Source organism: Lepidochelys kempii, chromosome 4 (assembly GCF_965140265.1).
Source record: "Lepidochelys kempii isolate rLepKem1 chromosome 4, rLepKem1.hap2, whole genome shotgun sequence".
Lineage (NCBI taxonomy): Eukaryota > Metazoa > Chordata > Testudines > Cheloniidae > Lepidochelys > Lepidochelys kempii.
The window spans coordinates 84,509,878-84,533,325 of NC_133259.1; the positions used below are offsets into that span (position 1 = coordinate 84,509,878).

General features: G+C 40.5%; 1 protein-coding gene across 3 annotated transcripts in view; it reads right to left on the bottom strand.

The window, feature by feature from the left end:
* ZDHHC2 (zDHHC palmitoyltransferase 2) overlaps positions 1-23,448 on the bottom strand; it is a 71,915-nt gene that overhangs the window by 23,243 nt on the left and 25,224 nt on the right. For 2 of the 3 annotated variants that reach the window (XM_073341929.1, XM_073341930.1), the window contains exons 3-6: positions 12,645-12,739; positions 7,920-8,040; positions 6,706-6,775; positions 3,993-4,025 (exon numbers count right to left, since the gene is read on the bottom strand). In XM_073341929.1, the coding sequence (XP_073198030.1) occupies positions 3,993-4,025; positions 6,706-6,775; positions 7,920-8,040; positions 12,645-12,739 (319 nt within the window). Of the gene's footprint in view, positions 1-3,992; positions 4,026-6,705; positions 6,776-7,919; positions 8,041-12,644; positions 12,740-16,336; positions 16,418-23,448 lie in introns of those variants that run through there. The other variant, XM_073341931.1, reaches the window with a different exon arrangement.

A 23,448-nucleotide genomic window follows, 5' to 3' on the forward strand; every position in this document is an offset into this window, starting at 1 on the left:
GGGGAGGTTTGCCTTCCCCACAGTGGGTTCTGAGGGGCTTAGTTGGGGCGAACATGAAGCGGGAGTTAGGCTATTATGTTGCAACTCGTTATGTAAATGTGGAGCAGATGTCCAGTGAAGGTACTTCCTAGGGAAAGGATATAGTGATCAGTTGAACTGAATTGGTAAAGGATTTAAAAAAGGTATTCTTTAACGGAGTGGAAACAAGGGGGTTCAGGGCTTCTATGACTTCAACAAGTTAAGTACAAATCTGTATTATGGATTTCATAAAATGTCCCTTGAAATTCATCAATACACTACCAGCACCCACTCTATATCCTCTACCGGCCTCATTTTGGCTCAGGGTTTATTGGATTAAAATGAAAGACAGTGAAAGAGACTTGCTTTGAGCCTGATATGTCTGCCCTATACAAAATCTATCAATTTGGATAGAGAATGTCTTCAAATGGGTAAACAAAGCCAACTCTACTGAAAGGAAATTAGTTTGTATTCCTAAAAGCCTATGGTCTGACTAAATAGATCTGTTAACTGCCCTTTATGTGTCAAATGAGTGCTACTTTTGCAGTATGTAGCTTGAGGCAATGGGTTTCTAATTTGACTTCTAAATTCACATGAAAATTTGGGTCTCCCTTAGGATAACACATGACAAATCAAGTTTAGAAAAAAACTACATGTTTTGTGAACCTTATAATAGCTTGATTTGTAATTAAATATTGAAAACCTCCAAGATTCTGAAGATAACATCAATGGAAATAGCATTTTCCATGACAAGAATCTAGTTGTGCTTATAAAGGGTTGAACAATTTGTTCAGCATTTAGAGTTAACACTGTAGAAGAAAAAGCTAAATTTTATGAGAGACACGAGGTGGGTGAAATAATATCTTTTATTGGACCAACTTTTGTTAGTGAGAGAGACAAGCTTTCGAGCTTATGCAGAGCTCTTCTTCAGTTCTGGGAAACGTATTCAGAGTGTCACAGCTAACGCTACGTTTATGTCACAGAGGTCATGGAAGTCATGGAATCCATGACTTTTAAAGACGTCCGTGACATTCTCTCCTTCAGCCCCAGGGGCTTGCAGGACTCTGGAGCTGACAGCCAGTGTGGCCCTGGCAGGGTTCCGGTGACAGCAGCGACAAGTGACAGGGGGCCCCCTGCAAAGTTGCAGCGATAAGTGACAGACTCCGGAGGGGGCCCTCCTCGGGGTTCCACCAATGGGTGACCGCTTCACGCAGGGGGCGGGGGCGGCCTTGGGAAATGGGTGGGGTGTCCCATTTTCTCTTTGGGAAATATGGTTACCCTGCAGTTCCCAGCTGCTGCGGGTGGACGGGAAACCCCACAGCTCCCAGCTACCACGGTGATGGGGGAAACCCGAGGCAGCAAAAGTACAGACAGGTCATGGCTTCCATTAATTTTTGTTTATTGCCCGTGACCTGTCCGTGACTTTTACTAAAAATAAGCATGACAAATCTTAGCCTTAGTCACAGCTAAATACAAAGTGGAAAAGATTGTTTATCATAAGTAATTAACACACATTTCAAGGGATCATTCAAACTGAAGTGGCCTGTTAACACCCCTCTAGTCATAGTGAGGAGAGGAAGCGGGTGGGAGAACACAGAACAGGAGGGGAGTGTTAGTGGATTATAGATTGTTGTAATAAGCCATAAATCCAGAGTCCGTAATTTTTAGTGTCTAGCAAAGTTATGAATTTAAGCTCCCAGGCTCATCTTTTTAAAGTATTGTGCAGGTTTCCTTTGAGGGTGAGGACTGATAGGTCAGATGTGGAGTGATCACTTAGTGAAAACTGTTCCCCACAGGTGATACAGTGTTTTTTTTTGTCATTTATCATTTTCCTGTGAGAATTCATTGGAGAGTGTAGTGATTGTCTGATTTCACCCACATAGTTGTTATTGGGGCACTTAGTGCACTGGATGAGATGCACCACATGTTGCGATACACATGTGTAGGACTCATGGATCTTGAGAGGTGTGTTGTGGGGGTGCTGATCATTCTAGCAGTGGAGATATGTCTGTAGGTTTTGCACCTGTTGTTCTGGCAAGGCCTGGTGCTGCTTTGAGCTGGTGTGTCTTGGTCTGCGGGGTGCTTGCTTCTGATGATGAATTTGGAGGGATAGGGGTGTTGTTTGAAGGCCAGAAGAGCTCTATAAACCAATGTCCCAATTTATTTTAGAAACGTTTATGCTACTGGGGTAGCCCACTTCTGTAACACATGGTACTGTGAGCATGAAAGTCACATACAACTGCTAGAAGTATTGGTGAAATTATTATTAACTGTTGAAATTACAGTAGTGCAAGAGGCTCCAGATTAAGATCACAACCCCAGTGTATTAAGTATTTTACAAAAAGACACTGTCCAAGGCACTGTAGAAAGACAAGACACCAGGAATGTGTTTTAACTAGGCCTCGACATTATTGAGGAACACATCTGGGAACTGTCCAAGAGTAACCCATCCATTGCAGGTCATCGTTCCTTTGTAATCCATACCAACTGGTGGAGGACTGCTGTCAGTCCCCCATCCCATTCATCTGGTGCCAGCAGCAGTGCTAGGACCCCATTGCCTCCTCATACAAGGCTAAAGGGGGACAGAAGAGGCATTTGTCTCCTTGCTGTTCCAGACATTATGACTCCCTACCCCATTCCCCACCTTTATTAGGAGATGCCTTCTCCTAATCCACTTCCAACTTCAGTTTATCAGAAACTGGGCCCCCCTATTACCTGCACTTGGCACCTGCCAAGTTGCAACAAAAACTTAATTTTACAACCTGACTTACCCACCAGGGCCCTGAGCTTCTGAGAGAAAGGCAAAAGAAAATCTCCACAATGCCCAGGTCATTCCAGCAGTGAGGGAAAAATTGCTTCCTAGCCCTAAGGGGTGACTAGCCTAACCACAGCAAGGCCCCAAAACATGGTCCTACTCTAATCCCAAGGGGGAGAAGCTTTTCTTCCCAGTACAGAATGGTGCCCCTCTTCAAACTCCCGTAGAAAAGCCAAAGGTTTTTTTTCCCCAGACAAAGACTCTCCCTCTTACCCCACACCTCTGAGGATGATAGGGTGGAACAATATGGTAATTGCCTAAGTAACTGACATATAAAGGGTAAAAGGAAAGGAATATGATTAAATCCAGTTAGTTTTTGTTTTAAAAATATCCCCAGCCATATACACATTATCAGCATGTTTGTAGTGATAAACAAATAACTCCATCAGCCTTTCAAGCCATCATTAATTAATTGATGTCTTATAACAAACATGAACATGTCTGCGATTCCTCTAGAGACATGAGTTTTATATCCTTTATAGATCTGACAATGGCTAAGATGGCAATGTAGGGGACCCTCTCAGGCTACCTTCATTGACATATGCTAGACTAAGTGGCTCCAGGAAGCAGGCTTCAGGAGCAGCTGAAAAAGGTAACTTTGAAATCCAAGGTTTTGGCCCCGATCATCAGTCCATCCTATGTCCTGACTGGGTTCTACTTATTCCTTAATAATTTTCTTCCCAATTCATGAAGAATGAAAAAATCTTTTAGTACCTAAAATATTATGTATATGTTCATCCAAGTTTAAAAAAATGCATATATACAGTGTAAAATGGGAACTGCATCACTCTACTATGCCAAACTATAACAGACTCATCATTGGGCTGGAAAGAATCTTCTCGTCTAAATACTCCAGTCTCTTGTAATAGTGAAACATGTTTCAGAGTAACAGCCGTGTTAGTCTGTCTTTGCAAAAAGAAAAGGAGTACTTGTGGCATCTTAGAGACTAACCAATTTATTTGAGCATGAGCTTTCGTGAGCTACAGCTCACTTCAGAAGTGAGCTGTAGCTCACGAAAGCTCATGCTCAAATAAATTGGTTAGTCTCTAAGGTGCCACAAGTACTCCTTTTCTTTTTAGTGAAACATGTCTTTCACATGAAGCCCCTCAAAACTGTATCTCATCTAATTTGGGAAATAAAAGGTATGAACTATACTCACCAAGGGCAATGATGGTCCATTTTCAAAATACATCTTTAAAAGAAAGCAAACAATTATATATATGTTAAAATTATAGGAAAATAAACAGGAAGTTTAGAGTTTAAACTAAACACAATTGCTACAAAATATCTGATTTCATATATCCAGAAGAATGGGTTGCCAATCAGCTACATAGCCTTCTTCAGAATAAATCTCATTCACAGTTATAGTCAAGTCTGCTCACATAATGCACCACCTGCCTACAATAGAACAAGTAGACTTTCCCCCACTTTGAAAAGTAATAGTTGGCGGTTCAAATTATATTTTTGCCATCTTTTATTACACAACTTAACAAGTTACTATATATGAGCACATTACCATGAATTTGTATTGACATTATCCACAAGTTGTTGCAGAAGTTCACAAAGATCAACCTACGATGCCAACCTCCAATGCCCAACCGTTACATTTTCAAACAAGCACATTTGTGCTTTCTCTCAAGCTGTTCCTCATGCTTGGGAGGTACACCCTCTAAACAGCTGCAAAGCTACCCCAGTACTCCTTCAAACTCTTTTTTAAACTCTCCTTTGCTGTGATGCCTACAAAATTCCTGACACCAGTTAGGCTGCTTGTGTACTGAGACCACTGCCTACCCATGCTGACCAATCCTGCCTCTTTCCTTGTACGCCCCTGTCGGTCTGTATCCATCTATTGTCTCTTTAGGGGAGGAATTGTCTTTTGGTTCTGCGTTTGTATAGCATCTAGCACAATGGGGTCCTGGTCCATGACTAGGGTTCCTAAGCACTAGGATAATTACTCCTGAGGGAATTCTGCACCAAAAATATAAAAATTATGCACGCAATATCTTAAAATTCTGCAAATTTTATTTGTCAATAAATAAATGTGGAGGCTCCAGGATGGCAGTGGGGAGCAGAGGCCACTGGCTGCACAGAGGTGGGAGATCACCCTGCAGCCCCCCCACTCCCAGGACATAGACTCAGCGATGAGCTACACTCAACCCTGACACAGTGCAAGGGCCGAGCCCACCCCAGAAACACTTCGTGGCCCTGGCCCTCCATGCCAGGCACACCAGGTGTGGGCAGGCAGGCTCATCATGGCAGGATCCAAGTGTGGAGGAACTTAGTGTGGGGGGGATCCAGGTTTTTATCCTTCAAAAGTTATGTCCACTCTGGAAGACAATGGATGACTGGAGAACGAATATGTTTAAGACCTCAGAGATACCAAGGAAGTGATGTATGATTATTTAAGAAGGCTAGAAATCTTTATTTGGACTGTTTAAAGCACCACATTTTGTTAACAGCAATTTAACTAAAACGCTCAGGAGAAAAGCTCTTCATTAACAATTCAACATCCTCACCCTTCTACTAAGGGAAGAGAGCACTCCTAATCCACATGCGAGTTATCTACGGTGGATAAAAATCAGTGAAAGATTTTTTTTAAATTTAAATTCAATACATTTTTTCTTTTTAAAAATCAACCTATTTAAAATTAAAATTGAAACTGACAACCTACATTTAAGGCCTAAATTTACTATAATCTATTAAAATAATTTAAACTAAATTAAATTGAATATTCAACCAGTATATGTTTGCTGCCACAATTTTAAAGAAATTCAAACCATTGAACTGGTGAAAGTCACTGACTAAGCACGTGGAACCAGAATTTACTGAAGTGCTAAACCTAGCTTTTGACAGGGGCAAAAGAATAATATCTTAAATTCAATTTATTCAACTAGCTCAGTTCAATGACTAGTTCATTCAAAGTCAAGCAACCCACTGGGAGCTGAAAAAGCAGGAAAGCTTGTTTTCCTCTTGCAATACATGAATAAAACAATGTGTGAGGATGAGATCTACTAGTTCTAAAATCCCGAAGGACATAGTGGACAGAATCACTGTTCAATTCAGTAAAAGACAATACTACTTTTGTTTAATAAATTAAAGTTTGAAATACAAAACAGTTTGATTAAGCTGATTTTTTTATGCATCCAATACGTTTAGGGTAGTTTTATTTATTAAAAAAACAATTTAAAAATGTTTTGTGCATTTTTAATTGAATTCCAATTTCCATCCAAAGGCAGCTTGACACATATCACAAGTTAAAAAAAAATCTAATAAAAACAAGAAATGGCTCTTTTGCTATTTTCTTACAATCAAAAAATACAAATCTGAATAAATGTATATTAAGCTATATAATTGCTTAAATAAATGTATACAGATATAGTGTATCCTACAAGTTAGCAAAAAAAGAGTATCAAATGGATAATCAAGGCTATATTTAGTTACAAAACATGTTTTAATGGTTACCAATGAGAAAGTACCTCTCTTTAGAAAAATAACTAAAAAGTACAGATGTAATACAAGATTAAAATTAATTATTTAAATCAAGGTTTCCTGTTTGCTGATTTAGATTTTAAATCACCAGTTTAAATAACACCTCCCTGAACTCACCCAAGAAATTGTCCAATAAAAAACAAAAAAAGAAAAGTAAACATTCTTGATGCTTGTACGGAAAATTAAAAGCAGAAACAAACCTTTAAAAATACCTTTCAGAGTGTCTTTGTAATGAAACACCAAATAATTTTTTGTAATTAACAAGAAAGTAGCAAAAAATGTATTGCTCAGTTCTTTACCATTTAGCAGAAGCATTTTTATAATTATTTTCTTTTGCATTAATAAGATTTAACAATTGTTTAACATTAAAAAATTGTTCTTACTTGTCACACACGGAACAGTGATGGCAGCGGTCTGGTTTTACAAGTAGGCATCTGTCACAGTATCTGATTGCTGAGAAGAAAAAATATCCATGTTGCATTAGATCCAACATAAGGTTATGCACATTTTAACATCTTTAGACCCACTCAAAAATAAATATTTATAGTCAAATCCTGAATTCCCTGAAACTTCCAATAAAATGATTCAATTTGAATTTAGTGGGAGTTGCACATGTTCAGCACCTAACATAACGGCTATTTAAGAGCTACTTGTGAAGTGCATTTTGAATTTTTAATACACATGAGAAATATTCCAACAAATTGCATTCTGGATTATTTATTAAAGCTTTTCACTGAAGCTACTTTTCAAATAAAGAAAAGTCAGCATTGCAAAACCTAAAAATACAATAAAAGGCTATGTAACATGATTAGTAATTAATAAATAAATTCACATTAATTCTAAGAAGCCATTTTAGGATTTTATCCTAATAATAGATTTTATTTTGTATATTGCCTTTAGGGTTTGCTTACTTGGCAGACATGCGTAATCTGAAACTAATTACACTGATGATATAATGCAAGGCCTTTGACTGTTTAGTTTTCAGATTTGGCGTTTGCTCTTGCTAATATTTCTTCATCACTGTAGCTGACGTGCATAGGTACACAATAGTAGGTGCCATAGACAATCTGATATTAATATTTACCTTTTCAGGAATGTAAAACAGAAGTCAAATTATGTAACCTTCAAATATATATTTCACCTTCCTGTAGTGTTTGTTAATACTGCAAGCTATCAAATAACTACAGGTAAACCAGTGCTGCTTTTGAAACCAGTCTTGACACTAGTTAGGATTTGAATAGTATTAGTGTGTTTTCAATCAGTCTTCAGTTACAAATCGTGGGTATGTATAAAGCTTAATAGAAAAATCAGATTAACTTTGACTAATATTTGAGTATTAACATTCTTTATGTTTTTAGTGACTTGTAAATTCTATTACCATAATTACTCATTACTACATAGAATCTGCATTTGCAGAATCTTAAATAATGTACTTCTACTAAATAATAATAGGGCATCATTCTTAGGTCAGTTTTTTCTTTTAAGCTTTGAAAGACAATTCATTTTTTTAAAACATTGTCTAAAAATCTCACTTCCTACGGACAATGAATGTATCAAGACACTTGTCTCACTGACCACAGAAACAAACAGAATTTACCTCCAGACATTGTCCTTGTATAGATAGGAAGGTCCTTGGCTGCTCGCCTAAAAATTTCTTGCTGGGCTTCACCTCTAGGCTCCCTTTCCAGCAGTTCTTTGTCTGCATATGACAGATGGAACTGGAAAAATAATGTAATTTTTAATTAGTAATGCCTAGAAAATTACATCTTTGTGGACTTTTACTCCAATTAAGAAGAAAGATATTCATTAAATAATGATGAAGTAGCCGTATGTGCAAAATACTGTAGCGAACAACCAATTATTCCCAAGAGAGAGAAATTCAAGTTTTGGTATTTTTTCATTTCTCTTCTTAGTCAAAAGCAATTTAAAACATTTTCTGATTCCAGTGTGTATCCACCTAATATTGATTGCTCTCCTTAAGATAAAATAGGAATGCCAAATGTTTAAAATTAAGCAAGATTAACTGATATATCCTTAGACCATTTGGTTACCATTCTCTTGACAAGTTTCAAAGAAGACTACCTCAAAGTGTATTAATGAACTGTTAATGCATGTCAGGAGGGTCCACACAGTTCATCCGCAGCAGGCTAGTGCAGAGTAGATTTAAATTCACATCCCAACGTGACATGAATGAAATGTTCCTGTAGACAAGCCCAAAGTCCACCCCTGTGATACTGAATAAACCCAACTGGCTATTGAACAGAAGTTAGTTACTTTAGTCTTTCAATGTCATAAGAGGGGGCAAAGAAAAGAAAATATAATACATAATAGGTAGGAAAGTAGGAAGGGGAATTGTGTTAAGGAATCATACTTAGCAAAGTCAACAAATTAGTGCACACTATGCAATGTCAATTTTCTCCCTCAACACACCTGGACAGACTACTCAAGCAGCACAGGAAGAACATACTAGGGAGTTATGGCGACTTTAACCTTATAAAGGAACAGAAGCAGTATGTTATAGTAGAACCTCAGAGTTACTAACACCAGAGTTATGAACTGATCAGTCAACTACACACCTCATTTGGAACTGGAAGTATGCAATCAGGCAGCAGCAGAGACCAAAAAAAAAGCGGGGGGGCGGGGGAAGGAGATACAGTACAGTACTGTGTTAAATGTAAACTACTAAAAAATAAAAGGAAAGTATTTTAAAAAAAAAGATTTGACAAGCTAAGGAAACTGCTTCTGGGCTTGTTTCATTCAAATTAAGATGGTTAAAAGCAGCATTTTTCTTCTCCATAATACAGCTTGAAACTTTACTAAGTCAATGTTTAGTTGTAAACTTTTGAAAGCACAACCATAATGTTTTGTTCAACGTTACGAACATTTCAGAGCTACGAACAACCTCCATTCCCAAGGTATTTATAACTCTGAGGTTCTACTGTACATCATTTTATGCTTACCTAGAACCCAGAGTATTTTGTAGCACTAAATTACTTGTAATTAATTAAAGGGATGATGTCCAGTAGACCTGTCCTTTAGCATCCGTTTCTACACTGCTGAACAAGGATGTTGTTGCATAATGCTGCTGGCAATGAAGTTCAAAAGCACTACTGAAACAGTAGACATTGCCTTCTAATAACTAGATTTGCTACATTTAATCTGATAGTCCATTTTAAACTCTAACGGTATGAAATAGCGGCAAAGAGTCCTGTGGCACCTTATAGACTAACAGACGTATTGGAGCATAAGCTTTATGCTCCAATACGTCTGTTAGTCTATAAGGTGCTAACAGACGTATTGGAGCATAAGCTTTATGCTCCAGTACGTCTGTTAGTCTATAAGGTGCCACAGGACTCTGTCACTTTTACAGATCCAGACTAACACGGCTATCCCGCTGATAGTATGAAATAGTTGCTTTCCAACCCAGGTATATTTAATGATTTATCATATGACTAGCATTCAGTAGCAGCCTTTTCTCAACATCTTCTATTGAAATTGGTCTATAAGAATTTGAGTAGATCCCTCGTCTAATTATTCCTATATAGTCTTCACGCACAAACCGACACTCCAAAAGAGTATAATTATAAAAAATGTGGCATGTAAAAACAGGTTAAACTTTAAAAAATTTTTAATATTCCCCCCCAAAAAGATACAGCAAATGTTGCTAAGTTAAGTCAATAGAAGTCACTGATGACTGTATTGTGGCAGAATGCAGAATTGAACTGTTTATTTAGAGCAACAGTGATCTTTCATGATAAATTATTTGTAAATGTGTTCATGGTTCCCACGTTAAAAAAAAAAGGGGGGGGCATTTGAAAAAGCCCAAACATTAACCATGAAAATCACAAGTTAAGGTTACATAAGCAATTCAGCATCAAACTTACTATCCAATTCTTGTGCATAAACCAGTGAAAAGCAAATTGTTTCTACTTTTTGAAAAAGGCTCATGATGAGTGCTTGCCACTTGAAGTTTTCCCTCCTACACATGTGAACATTTTCTTTTTCTCCTTAATCATAAAAATTTTCATAGTAATAGCTCTTTGCTATAAAATGACAGTGGGTTTGTGGAGAGTAGGATGGTTAAAATATGATTTACAAAAGGACTCTTAATTGACCTGCAACTATGGAGGTCACATGACGAGCACATCCATAACATATATACCTACGAGTATTGGATGGTGCTCTAATTATCTTGAGTATTTTATCTGAGTGGTGGTGAGGGGAATATGGGAACCAAAAGTTGTGGGTCTGGGGTAGGAGCAGCACTAGAGCAGTGGACTTCTGGAGCTCAGGACGGAGGAGGAGTAACATAGGTCTCTACGTCCATTCCAGCCCTGAAGACAATTTTGGCTAGTTAAGCATCGCCAGCTTATTTAGACTTGTGGGGTGAGGGCCAATGGAGGAGGGTGAGTCTGTGTGGAGAACACAGAGGAGGGTGGAGTGTTGTGCAAGGCCCATGAGGGAATAAAGGAGTGTGCAAGGGGGCAGGGAAGCAGAAGGTAGCAGCTGGTTTGGTTGGCTAATAGATATAGTTTACTTTCATACACCAAATATCATGAAGGGGATTCCATTCAAAAAATGACAATTACATTGTTATTCACCTTTTTAAAAACTACCTGAAAGGGTGTTCCAAAGAGGTAGCTGCTAGGCTGTTCTCAGTGGTGGCAGATGACAGAACAAGGAGCAATGGTCTCAAGTTGCAGTGGGGGAGGTTTAGGTTGGATATTAGGAAAAACTTTTTCACTAAGAGGGTGGTAAAGCACTGGAATGTGTTACCTAGGGAGGTGGTGGAATCTCCTTCCTTAGGAGGTTTTTAAAGTCAGGCTTGACCAAGCCCTGGCTGGGATGATTTAGTTGGGGACTGGTCCTGCTTTGAGCAAGGATGACCTCCTGAGGTCCCTTCCAACCCTGATACTCTATGATTCTATGAAAAAACCCCATGCCTTTACAAATAATCCTTTGCTCAATGCAGGCCAAAGTATATGTGCCAATTCGGGAGTTTAAAAGTGAACCCTGTGGCGGAAGCAGTGGAGATTAAGAACATTTTCTGAAGCTCTGCATGATTTTTTCAAGCTGTTAAGTTTTGATTAACTTGTATATGGAAACTACGTGCACAGTCATGAAATTTTCTGGATGAAAAAATGATCCTTCTCTTTTACGTTATCCAGAAAATTTTAACCGGTTTGCTTTCTGAGATCAAACAGATGAGGAAGAGGGGAACAAAATAAAAACTCTTAATGCAACCTCAACTATGGAGGCATGGTAGTGAGTCCATAGTATGGTAACCGGATAAATTACATAGGAAAATGTATTTCTTTCTTATGTAATGATTAGTTTGAAAAGCAACAGATAACTTTTCTTCAAAATTAGGGCCAAATCCTGCCTGTTTTACTCACACAAGTAGTCCCACTGACTGTAGTGCATAAGAGAAGCATAATTTTGTCTTCTAGTTTTTCTAATTTCAGGTGTGAAAGTTCCATATGCTTCAGAGAATGGTACCTAGAGAGTAAACCTGATTCAAGAGGCAACATGTACTATTCCTGGAGCTGTATTAGGATGAATTCAGCTTTCTGCTCCATCTTCCTCATATTCTTCCAGACAAGCGGATCCCTCTTATCCAATCCCTCTGTAGTACTATAACTAGACATTAGAATTTAGATTTAACTGATTAGCTGAGTCAACTGTAGCTGGACTTACAGTATGAACGTCTTAGACCTTACCTGAGCACAGACTAATTGGGATTCTCAGCGTCTGTAGGCTGCTGTTCTACAAGATGACCCACAAGTGAGCCTCTCTCTGGCTGAGCCAGTAGGGGCGTCCACTTTAGAAATCCCTCTTACCCCTTCGTGCAATGACAGCATGAGGACTTGATTGTTTATGCTCAGAAAACAGTACTTTTTGAATGGTAGGCAAAAGTGATTTTTCAGAATATAACTGACACTAGGACAATAGGACATCTGAACTAATTTAAAACACTCCATCTCAAATACATTTGCAAAAAATTATATATTTATGTGCACTACCCCCCAAAGAATGAACACCTCCCTAACTAAAACATTTGTATTTTATTGTCCTCTGTTAGCACACAAATGTTTGCTACATTTAATTTCTTTCCCATAATATATCAAACCACCAACATGATGGTAACAATCACTTATCACTACCAGTCAGGGTCACATTAGAACTGGTGACCTTCAGGTATATAAGGTATAAAGTGTACATTATCCAGCCCTCCAAATGTCATTTGACCACTTAAAATCACCTGAAAACTGCATGCATCAGAAATGAACATAAATGTAATTTGTCCCAAATCTCAACTTACTTCTTTTGAAGGATTCACTGGTAATGTAAAGATTGTTTTCCAGTAAGACCAGACAAACAGCATGAAAAATAGGTGATAGGCAATCAGGCACACAACTAAAATTAAAGAGGGATGTAATTAATATATTATACAGAAGAGAACAGCAACAGCATATTAATTATATTATATATGCAAACTATCAGCATCACTAAGGCTGTAAGAAAATCATGTGCCACAATTTTGTTGCAGAAACTGCAACTTTTAACACACACAGCAACTTTTTAGAGTTGCTGCAAATGTTAGTGGCATTGTGACCCATGCACCATGTTGCAATGCTACTCAAATTTGGCCAGCAGGTAGGCTAAATCCCAGAGAGTGGCACCGCAACTTGGCACACAGGGTTGCAATGCCAATCATTCAGATTTGGCCCAGCCACCCCTCCATCATGCTTTTTTGACCACCAAGTGGGACACATGGCATTTCTTCTGTCCTGCTGCCCTACTTTGGAAGGTAGGCTGCATGTCTTGAACCACAACTTAAACTATGACTGCAACTTTTGAAAAAAAAAAAATCACTATTTTTTTTAACAGCCTTAAGCATACAGGTGTACAGGTACCCTAACGAATGCAAGTGTATCCATTTAATACAGTGTAATGATATTGGTAAACAAGATGTTGCACTGAAACCTTAGATGAAACACAAATTTACTGTTGTAAAAAATAATATTAAAACATTAAACTGAATTAAGGTAGTAAAACCCTAATTAGCAAAAGGAAAAAACACAAAGTACTCCCAGTATTTTCCTGGATGCTCTGGGTAAATTTAACTGACCCTTCCCTCCCTTTTAATATTATGAGCTATATGTGAAATCGTTAGCTGTGCAAGAAAGGGAATATGACAACCTAAACTTTATGCTGCATAGGCGATGAGAATCTTTCAAATACCGTACATGGATACATTTGGATGTGAACATTAGCCTTAATGTGTACTAGTTTTTTGTTCATGGTAGTTTTGCTGTTACACAGTCCAAATACAGGTTTTTAAATGGTCAAAACAGTTTATTCTTTAGATCCATTGTGATGTATTCTTATAGCTCTTAATAGTACAATCAAGATTTACTGGGCTGTGGTATTTTGTCACATTCTCTATTCTTACAATGAGAACTATGTCAGTAAATCTGTCTTAAGCGGATGGTGAAATTTTATGAACACCACTCATTGTATGTCCAATAATTGCTCAATATTCTTGATCTCTCTCATATTAACATATAGCAAAATTCACTACAATGAAGGACAAGGCCAAACTCGAGTGCCCACTCCAAGTAGCCTGACCAGATATCAAGAAGATGTGCAGGGAAGAAGAATCCATCTCATTCCTCCAGGCTGCAGCATGCTGCACAGCTGCCACACGCGACACTTACACATCCCCTATATGGTGAATTGGAGAGAGGATCTGCACAGAATACTCTGCCCCTGCAGTGCAAGTGGGTTCTACACCACACAAAATGTCTGCACACATGTAAGCCCCCCTCCCCCTTTGTGAGAGTGACAATAACTGTCACCTACGCTCCCAAATTTATTGGGCAAGGTGATTTTGGCTTCTGTTGAAGGATCTCTCACCCCCTCATCCACGTGTCCCCTGCCTGGCAATTATTTCTGCCCCTTCCAACCCCAGTCATCAGTTCTGCCCCTCCACAAGCCTCATTTCTGCTCCCTCCAAGCGGGGTGGGGGCAGGGGTGGGGAGGCTGCAGCAGAATCCCCTCTCTTCCAGCAGGCTTGGGTGGGGGGCAGCTCCAGCAGCTCTTCACCCCCTCTGGCCCCTCCCAGGCCAGATGCTACTGGGCCCTTTAGCTCCCTCCTCCCCTCCTGTGAAAACAGCTTCAGGTTGCGAGGGAGAGGGGGACACAGAACCCTGTATCAGCTCTGATTGGTTGTTCTGCCCCAGGAGGTAGTCAAGTGGGGCAAACAGCCAATCAGAGGGCTCAAATTCACTTGTGGTCTGGAGCGCCTCTCATCATTGTGAGACTGGTGCCTGCCCCCGTCAAAATCATGCCACTTGTGAAAAAGTTGAGGGAGTTGGCAACACTTGTCAAATAGTACACCAGATTACTCAGTGCTAATGACTTTTCCATAATGTACACATGCAAGAGGGCAGAGTAAAAGTTCTAGCAGCAAGTTCAGCTCTGAATTTCCCCACTTTCATGAGTTCAAAATATCAAAAGTAACAGAGGAGTAATGTAGCTGGCACTGAATTTTTGTTAATTTAAAGTTAAAGACAAGCAGAAATGCTTTAAAAAATTATTCTTGGCTCACATGCCAGTCATAAATTAACTTATTTGTAAAAACAAAAACCTGAATCAAACCATACTGTAAGGTACTTTGCTAAACAGGACAAATTGGTCTCTGAATGGCTTAGGCAAACAGTAAGTCTGTTCTTCAGATCAGTCAGAATATCACAGGTCAATAGCAGGCAAATATCACTTTATTACATCAACACTGGTCACTTTATTTGATAGATTTAATCATTTGACAGAACAATTTGTATTTACTCTATAATACATATTACCTCAAGAACAATATCAGCTATTTTGAAAATAAGCAGTATGATGGTACAAAACATGAGTGAGAGAAAGCAAATATTGATTATATGACTTTCTCTGCACCATATCCTTTTGCTAATTTGTGAGTGTTATTCCCTGTACATTTTACCTCTAATACAATACTGGGAAAGATATCTCAATTTCATCTCCATTTTTAAGTAGGAGGAAGGAACCACTATCTACAGAAAGTTTTATTCCATTGACATACCAGATTCAATGCCTTGAGGTATCCAGTGTTTCTCCCTTACTTGCAGTTTAGTGTGTCTGCAGAATTCCTAAACTCTTCAGGCTTCCCTGGCTTTCCAGTTTCTGGGAATTAGGTCTGGGATCAGAAAGGTCCCTGGAAATCTATGAAGTCTGACTGGGGAGCTAGGGTGGCCAGAGAAAGCCTAAAGAGTTTAGCAACTCTGCAGACATACTAAACTGCAAGTAAGGGAGAAAGACTGGATTGCTTAGGAGTTCTCTGGGGACTACAGGAGTTGAAACTGAGCTTCCTATGTTGGGCTCCGATAAGGTGATGCTGACAACTGCCACCTCTCCACTACTGACGGATATGGACAAGGTAGCAGACAATACGCTAGTCCTGTGAAGACTGACAAAGTAATTTGGTAATGGCATTTCATGGACAGATGCCATGGATTCCACAGTACTGCATCATTTTCTTTAGCCCCACAAATTTCTTCTCCCTTCATTTGCTGGAATCAAAGGTGTATCATGCCCATGACGGAAGATTCTATCACATACCTCCCTAAGTGAGTGAGGAGAGAGTTCTGCCACCTTCTCCTTGCATTTATAGGTGAAAGAGAACTCTTACTTATACACAGGACAAGAGGGTGTAAAGATTCCGTACCACCAGCCTTCCCAGACAGGGGGTGGCAGTGCTGCTGAAAAGCCTGCTACTGTGCAGGAAACTTTATACACCACCACATTTAACCTGCAGATGAGCGTGCTGAAGAGTTTACCCCAGAGAACTACATCAACATCCATGTCCAGCTGCCTTTGAGCAGATTCCAATGAGTCTGCATTGTTCTGGTGAAGGCAGTCTTGTGTCCAGAGTCATGGCAGTGAAGGGCAGCTGCACTTCCCTCCCTCACCAATGTGGCATGGGGATACCTGTGGGCTCATTTCCTGGAGTCTTCTCAATAGCCACAGATGCTTTCAAAAGACATTCCCAGCCTTTCCTCCAAACTTTTTTTCCCCGGAGAGGAATGAGGAATAACAAAATTGGCTCAGGTGGTAAAGAAGTAAGAACAGATTCTCCTGGAATGAAACAGCTAGTGCTAATGAAGACAAGAGCAGAAAATTGAGGGGAGTGTATAAGAAATGAAAAATCTGCCGGGGCCAGTCTCTTTTAGTACGTAAAAGTATCAGATATGGCTAAAAGCATCATTAACAAGAATTTTAAATATATGATTAATACTTTTTTTTTTTTCCTAGTACCATATAAGAAAATAGTTTCCGAATTACCTCAAATTTGAACAAAAATGGTTCTTTGGCCACAGACTATTTATGCAAAATTTGAAGAGGAAATTACCATTTTGAGGATTTTACAGGAGGGAGCAAGGCTAAAAGAGGGCTTATATTATAAATCTAGAGTTAGCCTTTGTGAAGAAGCTACCACCTCTCCATACAAAAGATTCTTAAAAGCCTGGCACTGCTCAACACAAACATGTAAATTCTCTTGTCAAAATGAAAAATTCTTTTGCTCTTTCAAAAGCAAGTGCTATCTTTTTAGAAAATGTCACATAATCCGTTATACAAACTCGTTAATGGAAACAACATGAATAGAATACTCACAATTCATTCATACTTTTTTCAAGCAATCACTGATAATCAAAGAAAAAGCAACCTGACCATCTTTGTTGCTTTGTGTCAGGAGAAAAAGGGGGATGGCCAGGATTAAGTCAAGCCTTAGCTAATGTGAACAGAGCGGATAATGGTAGAAGCATTAGGCAAGCACTGTTGATCAAAAAAACACAAATCCTAGTTCACGAGGCTACATAATCCCTCCACAGTGACGTGACATGACAGAGAGTGATGGGTTATGACAATTAAACAGGGCTTAACTGCAGCATATAATAAAGAACTATATGGTACTGCAGACCACTGACAGAGAAATTCACAATTAAAGTAATTAACAAGGGCTATTCAAATTGCTGTCCTTCATGGCGCTGACACAGCACAAAATATTGCAGTGCACTTCATACCCAGTAGAAATTATTGTACTGAAAATGGGAAACATTCATTACACTATAGAACACACTTGGAAAAAGGGGAAAATCATATTGCAGGGATGATTTTGAAAAACCGCATACCCATTAATTGACAACACAATATGCAATTCAGCATATTGTTTGTTTTCCATTATGATTTACAACAATACGATGACAGCACCACACACATTCGTGGTACAAAATGACTATAAATCAGAAGACTTTCCTGGTGCAATATAAATATCAAATAAACTGTAATTATAATTATATTCAAAAATACGTTAAAAGAACATTAAGGTTGCAAAGCGAAGCACTCAGAAGTTAGGAGCCGCCAGAATTAAGTTTGCCTGCATACCCTTCTACGTATGCAGTATGATATGCTCTTTAATTATGTGATCACATGCTGTTTTTTCTCCAAAGGACCCCTGCCTCACTCAGTACCCAGAACAAATAGAGTTTACTCAATGAGTAGCTATTCAATGTTTTGTATTATCCTCGTTTTACAATGTGTGGTCCTAGGATTTATTTACTGTGTACTAATCACACCCTGTTCAGAATACAAAATCAATAATTTCATCATTGGCTTTTCTATGGCACTCATCACTATAGAATCCACGTGCTTCACAAACACTAATTAATTGTCTATCACTGTGAGGGGAGGTTGGGGGGGGGGGCTACTACCTCATTTTATAGAGTATGATCTGAGACACAGAGGGATTAAGTCAAAAGTTTCCATTAATTTTGGCAGCCCAATTTGAGATGACAAGGACCTATTTTTTTTCCAGAGTACTTAGCCTTATATAGCACTTTTTATGTTCAAAGCACAGCTCCCATTGTCTGCATTTGCAACTGTGAGTGCTCAGTTCTTCTGCCAATCAGACCCCAAAGCATCAAGTTGGGCACCCAGAAAATGAGGCAAATACACCAAGTGACTACCTGTGGAAAGTTTGGTTTAAGTGACTTGCCCAGCATCTCTGTTGCAGAGGCTGGGACAGAATCCCATTTTCCAGGGCAGCATTCAACTGTATAACCATGAGACTACTTTCTCTTCCTGTAATCTCGACTCATTCTCCACACACCTTCCAACTTCTGCAACAAATGAACCAGGGGTCCTACACAGAACAGCCTCTTTTACTACACAACCCTGTTTGATCCCCTGATAGGTCCATCCTGTGAACTGAATGAGGCAGAAGTTCTATGGAAAAAAAAGAGTCTTATTTACATGATCTCATACTATCATAAGGCATACACACAAGGGGGCCAAATTAAGATTTCACAGGCAAACATAGTTCTGCAGTTCCGAACTTTTCAGTGCTTGACTTTGCAACCTTAACTTTCCTTAATGTAGTGGTTTTGTGTCTCATTTCTTATGTAATTAAAAAGGCAAAGTGAAAACAAATTCCATCACTTGGCATCATATTGATACTGACATAGGTCATCAGTTGGAATGTTTAGACCAGGGATGGGCAAATCTTTTGGCCTGAGGGCCACATCTGGGTATGGAAATTGTATGGTGGGCCATGAATGCTCACAAAATTGGGGCTGGGGTACAGGAGGGGGTGAGGGCTCGGGATGAGGGGTTTTGGGTGCAGGCGGGTGCTCTGGACTGGGACTGAGGGTTTCAGAGGGTGGGAGGGGGATCAGGGCTGGGGCAGGGGTTTGGGGTACAGGAGGGGGTCAGGGGTGTAGGCTCCGAGCAGTGCTTACCTCAAGCAGCTCCCGGAAGCAGCAGCATGTCCCTCCTCTGGCTCCTATGCAGAGGCGCAGCCAGGTGGCTCTGCATGCTGTCCTGTCCACAGGCACCGCCCCTGCAGCTCCCATTGGCCACAGTTCCTGACCAATGGGAGCTGCAGGGGTGGCGCCTGCGAGAGGGGCAGTGCGCGGAGCCCCTGGGCTGCCCCTAAACCTAGGAGCCGGAGGGGGGGCATGCCACTGCTTCTGGGAGCCACAGCACACACATGCGGAGCAGCCCCAAACCCCGCTGCCTGGTTGGAGCATGGGAGTGGGGCAAGCCCCAGACCCTGCTCCCCAGTGGGAGCTTGAGGGCCGGATTAAATCAGCTGGTGGGCCGGATGTGGCCTGCGGTCTGTAGTTTGCCCAACCCTTCTTTAGGCTCTCAGAACTTGTGTCAAAGGAGAAACTGATAGCAGTAGTAGGTTGCCATTCTCCATATGGACCAGCACTAGAAAGGATGAGGCATACACATGGACAGCAAAGGAACAGAAAGACTCAGGAATCTTGGGTTCCATCCCAGGTACTGCAGTGTAACATGTTCCAGCCCTCTGTAGAGAAAGAAGTGGTTCAGGACTATTTAGAAAAGCTGGACGAGCACAAGTCCATGGGGCCGGATGCGCTGCATCCGAGAGTGCTAAAGGAGTTGGTGGATGTGATTGCAGAGCCATTGGCCATTATCTTTGAAAACTCATGGCGATCGGGAGAAGTCCCAGACAACTGGAAAAAGGCTAATGTAGTGGCCATCTTTAAAAAAGGGAAGAAGGAGGATCCTGGGAACTACAGGCCAGTCAGTCTCACCTCAGTCTCCGGAAAAATCATGGAGCAGGTACTCAAGGAATCAATTTTAAAGACTTAGAGGAGAGGAAAGCGATCAGGAACAGTCAGCATGGATTCACCAAGGGAAAGTCATGCCTGACTAATCTAATTGCCTTCTATGACGAGATAACTGGCTCCGTGGATGAGGGGAAAGCAGTGGACGTGTTGTTACTTGACTTTAGCAAAGCTTTTGACACGGTCTCCCACAGTATTCTTGCCAGCAAGTTAAAGAAGTATGGGCTGGATGAATGGACTATAAGGTGGATAGAAAGTTGGCTAGATTGTCGGGCTCAAAGAGTAGTGATCAATGGCTCCATGTCTAGTTGGCAGCCGGTATCAAGTGGAGTGCCCCAAGGGTCGGTCCTGGGGCCGGTTTTGTTCAATATTTTCATAAATGATATGGAGGATGGTGTGGATTGCACCCTCAGCAAGTTTGCAGATGACACTAAACTGGGAGGAGAGGTAGATATGCAGGAGGGTAGGGATATGATACAGAGGGACCTAGACTAATTAGAGGATTGGGCCAAAAGAAATCTGATGAGGTTCAACAAGGACAGGTGCAGAGTCCTGCACTTAGGACAGAAGAATCCCATGCACCGCTACAGACTAGGGACCGAATGGCTCGGCAGCAGTTCTGCAGAAAAGGACCTAGGGGTTACAGTGGACGAGAAACTAGACATGAGTCAACAGTGTGCCCTTGTTGCTAAGAAGGCCAATGGCATTTTGGGATGTACAGATAGGGGCATTGCCAGCAGATCGAGGGACGTGATCTTTCCCCTCTATTCGGCATTGGTGAGGCCTCATCTGGATTACTGTGTCCAGTTTTGGGCCCCACACTACAAAAAGGATGTGGAAAAATTGGAAAACGTCCAGCGGAGGGCAACAAAAATGATTAGGGGACTGGAACACATGACTTATGAGGAGAGGCTGAGGGAACTGGGATTGTTTAGTCTGCAGAAGAGAAGAATGAGGGGGGATTTGATAGCTGCTTTCAACTACCTGAAAGGGGGTTCCAAAGAGGATGGATCTAGACTGTTCTCAGTGGTAGCTGATGACAGAACAAGGAGTAATGGTCTCAAGTTGCAGTGGGGGAGGTTTAGGTTGGATATTAGGAAAAACTTTTTCACTAGGAAGGTGGTGAAACACTGGAATGCGTTACCTAGGGAGGTTGTGGAATCTCCTTCCTTAGAAGTTTTTAAGGTCAGGCTTGACAAAGCCCTGGCTGGGATGGTTTAGTTGGGGATTGGCCCTGCTTTGAGCAGGGGGTTGGACTAGATGACCTCCTTAGGTCCCTTCCAACACTGATATTCTATGATTCAAGGGTTCTCAACCTTTTTTTTTCTGAGGCCCCCCCAACATGCTATAAAAACCTCCATGGCCCACTTGTGCCCAAGAACTGGTTTTCTGCATATAAAAAGCCAGGGCTGTCATTAAGGGGTAGCAAGCAGGGCAATTGCCTGGGGCCCCATGCCACAGGGACCCCCATGAAGCTACATTGCTCAGGTTTCAGCTGCAGCCCCAGGGGTTCCGGTCCCATGCGGTGGGGCTTCGGCTTTCTGCCCTGGGCCCAGCGAGTCTAACGCTGGCCCTGCTTGGCGGTCCCGGACCCATGGTTGAGAACCACTGTTCTAGTGCTCACAGACTCTTCTGCATATTCCCTGTAAGCCTGGCCCCTTCTGCCTTTATCCCCTCTCCCAGTCTCATCTTTTCCTCCCCAGCACCTCATCCAAGTCTCCCCTCCCAAGGGGTTTCTCCTCATCTCAGTTCCAGTCTCCTCACCCATTCGATCCTAAGTCTCCTTCTCTGCTCTCAACTTCCAAGTCCCTGAGATTTTTCAAAGGTTTATAACTTAGCCAAATTTGCAGTTTTTCTAGGCACATCCCTGACACAAAAGCAATCCACCTGCCAAATTCTGAGCCTTGCTCCGGAGGCACTAGAGTTTCTCAATGAAATAGTAGTAAGATTTTTTAAAACCAAAAATATGGGCAAACTGATGTATTTTTCTCGAATCTCATTCTCAGAAATGGCTGAACTATTTTTGCTGAAACTCTGCATAAACATTCAGCCTGAGGCAGACAGTCAGCACAGGAAATTTCATCCTGAGTGGTTAAAGCTTGCCCAAGTTATAAGCAACTGAAAACTGGGAAATGCAGGCCATCTAGTGCACTACAAGGGAATTACTGCAGAACTACCATCTGGTCTCTGCATGCAAAGACAGGAAAATCCACTGGCATTATTGTTTCAAAATTCTCAGATCAGGCGTGGGAAACTACAGATATGTTTTAAGTTTACACATGTCAAATAGATCATTAATGGAAATCATGAACTGCACAAAATTTGATTATTTTGAATTTCTTAACTTGACAAAACTCACTGCTGCACTGAGAACCACATATGTGGCAACACAAAAACTACTGGAGTTACACAAACACAAGAAAAAGCTGAACCATTTCTTTTAAATGGGTGGAGAGGTGGGGGGGAAGGGAGAGACTTGCATCCCTGAACTACCCCGTACATTTTCCTAGATGCTACTTCAATAAACTTGAAAGTAATATAGCCTAGAGGGAGCAATTCTAGTGATGACTGAGAAGGCATTTTCATTCCAATCCTCTATTTTCAAGGGTTTATAATTCTGAAAAAGTCCTTCTAGCTGAAATTATTCATGCTTCTTAGTCTTTTTCTGAAAAGTCTGAAAAAAGTATGTTCAGCTGTTTGTTTTGTGTGTATGGGGGGGAGGGGGATCCTCTGGAAATTTCTAGATCTAATCCAGACTAGGCAAGTACTAAGCAAACAACATTGCCATTACAGCTGGTTGACATTTTTCAAACAAATTTTCCTGTCAGACATGTGGTTTCACTGAAATCAACATTTTCCTACAGGAAAATGTTGATTTTGACACAAGTTTTCAATTTTCCACTTGGAAGAATTGTTTGGAATGGATGTTCAGAAACCTTTTTTTAATTTCACAAATGTTAATTTGAAATGACAAAATTTGTTTCAACAATCTGACTTTAGTTTTTGATAAAAATGTTGTAATTTCCAATCTGAAGCTTTTTGGAATTTTGATTTGTAAACATTGCCATTATTTTGAGTTTGTTCTGCTTCAGAATGGAATGCAATTTCAAAATGTCAACATTTCCCATTAGAGGGAAAATGTAGGTTTCCTCTAATGTAGGGAATTTCAAATTGTCAACATTTCCCATTAGAGGGAAAATGTAGGTTTCCTCTCTTTACTGTGCAATGGCTATTTGGAGCTCAATGTGAAGGAAGTTTGATAATCAAAGTCCTGACTGAATAGATGTTCACATAATAGAAACCACATCACACCTGATCTCTCTGCTGGCTGTCCCTACAGACACATCAAATATTAAATAGGTGTAGAGAATTAATTAACCTCATCCAACAGAAGTAGATTTTTTTCTAGTCAAGTGAGTAGTGGAAAAGCTTTCACTACTACTGCCT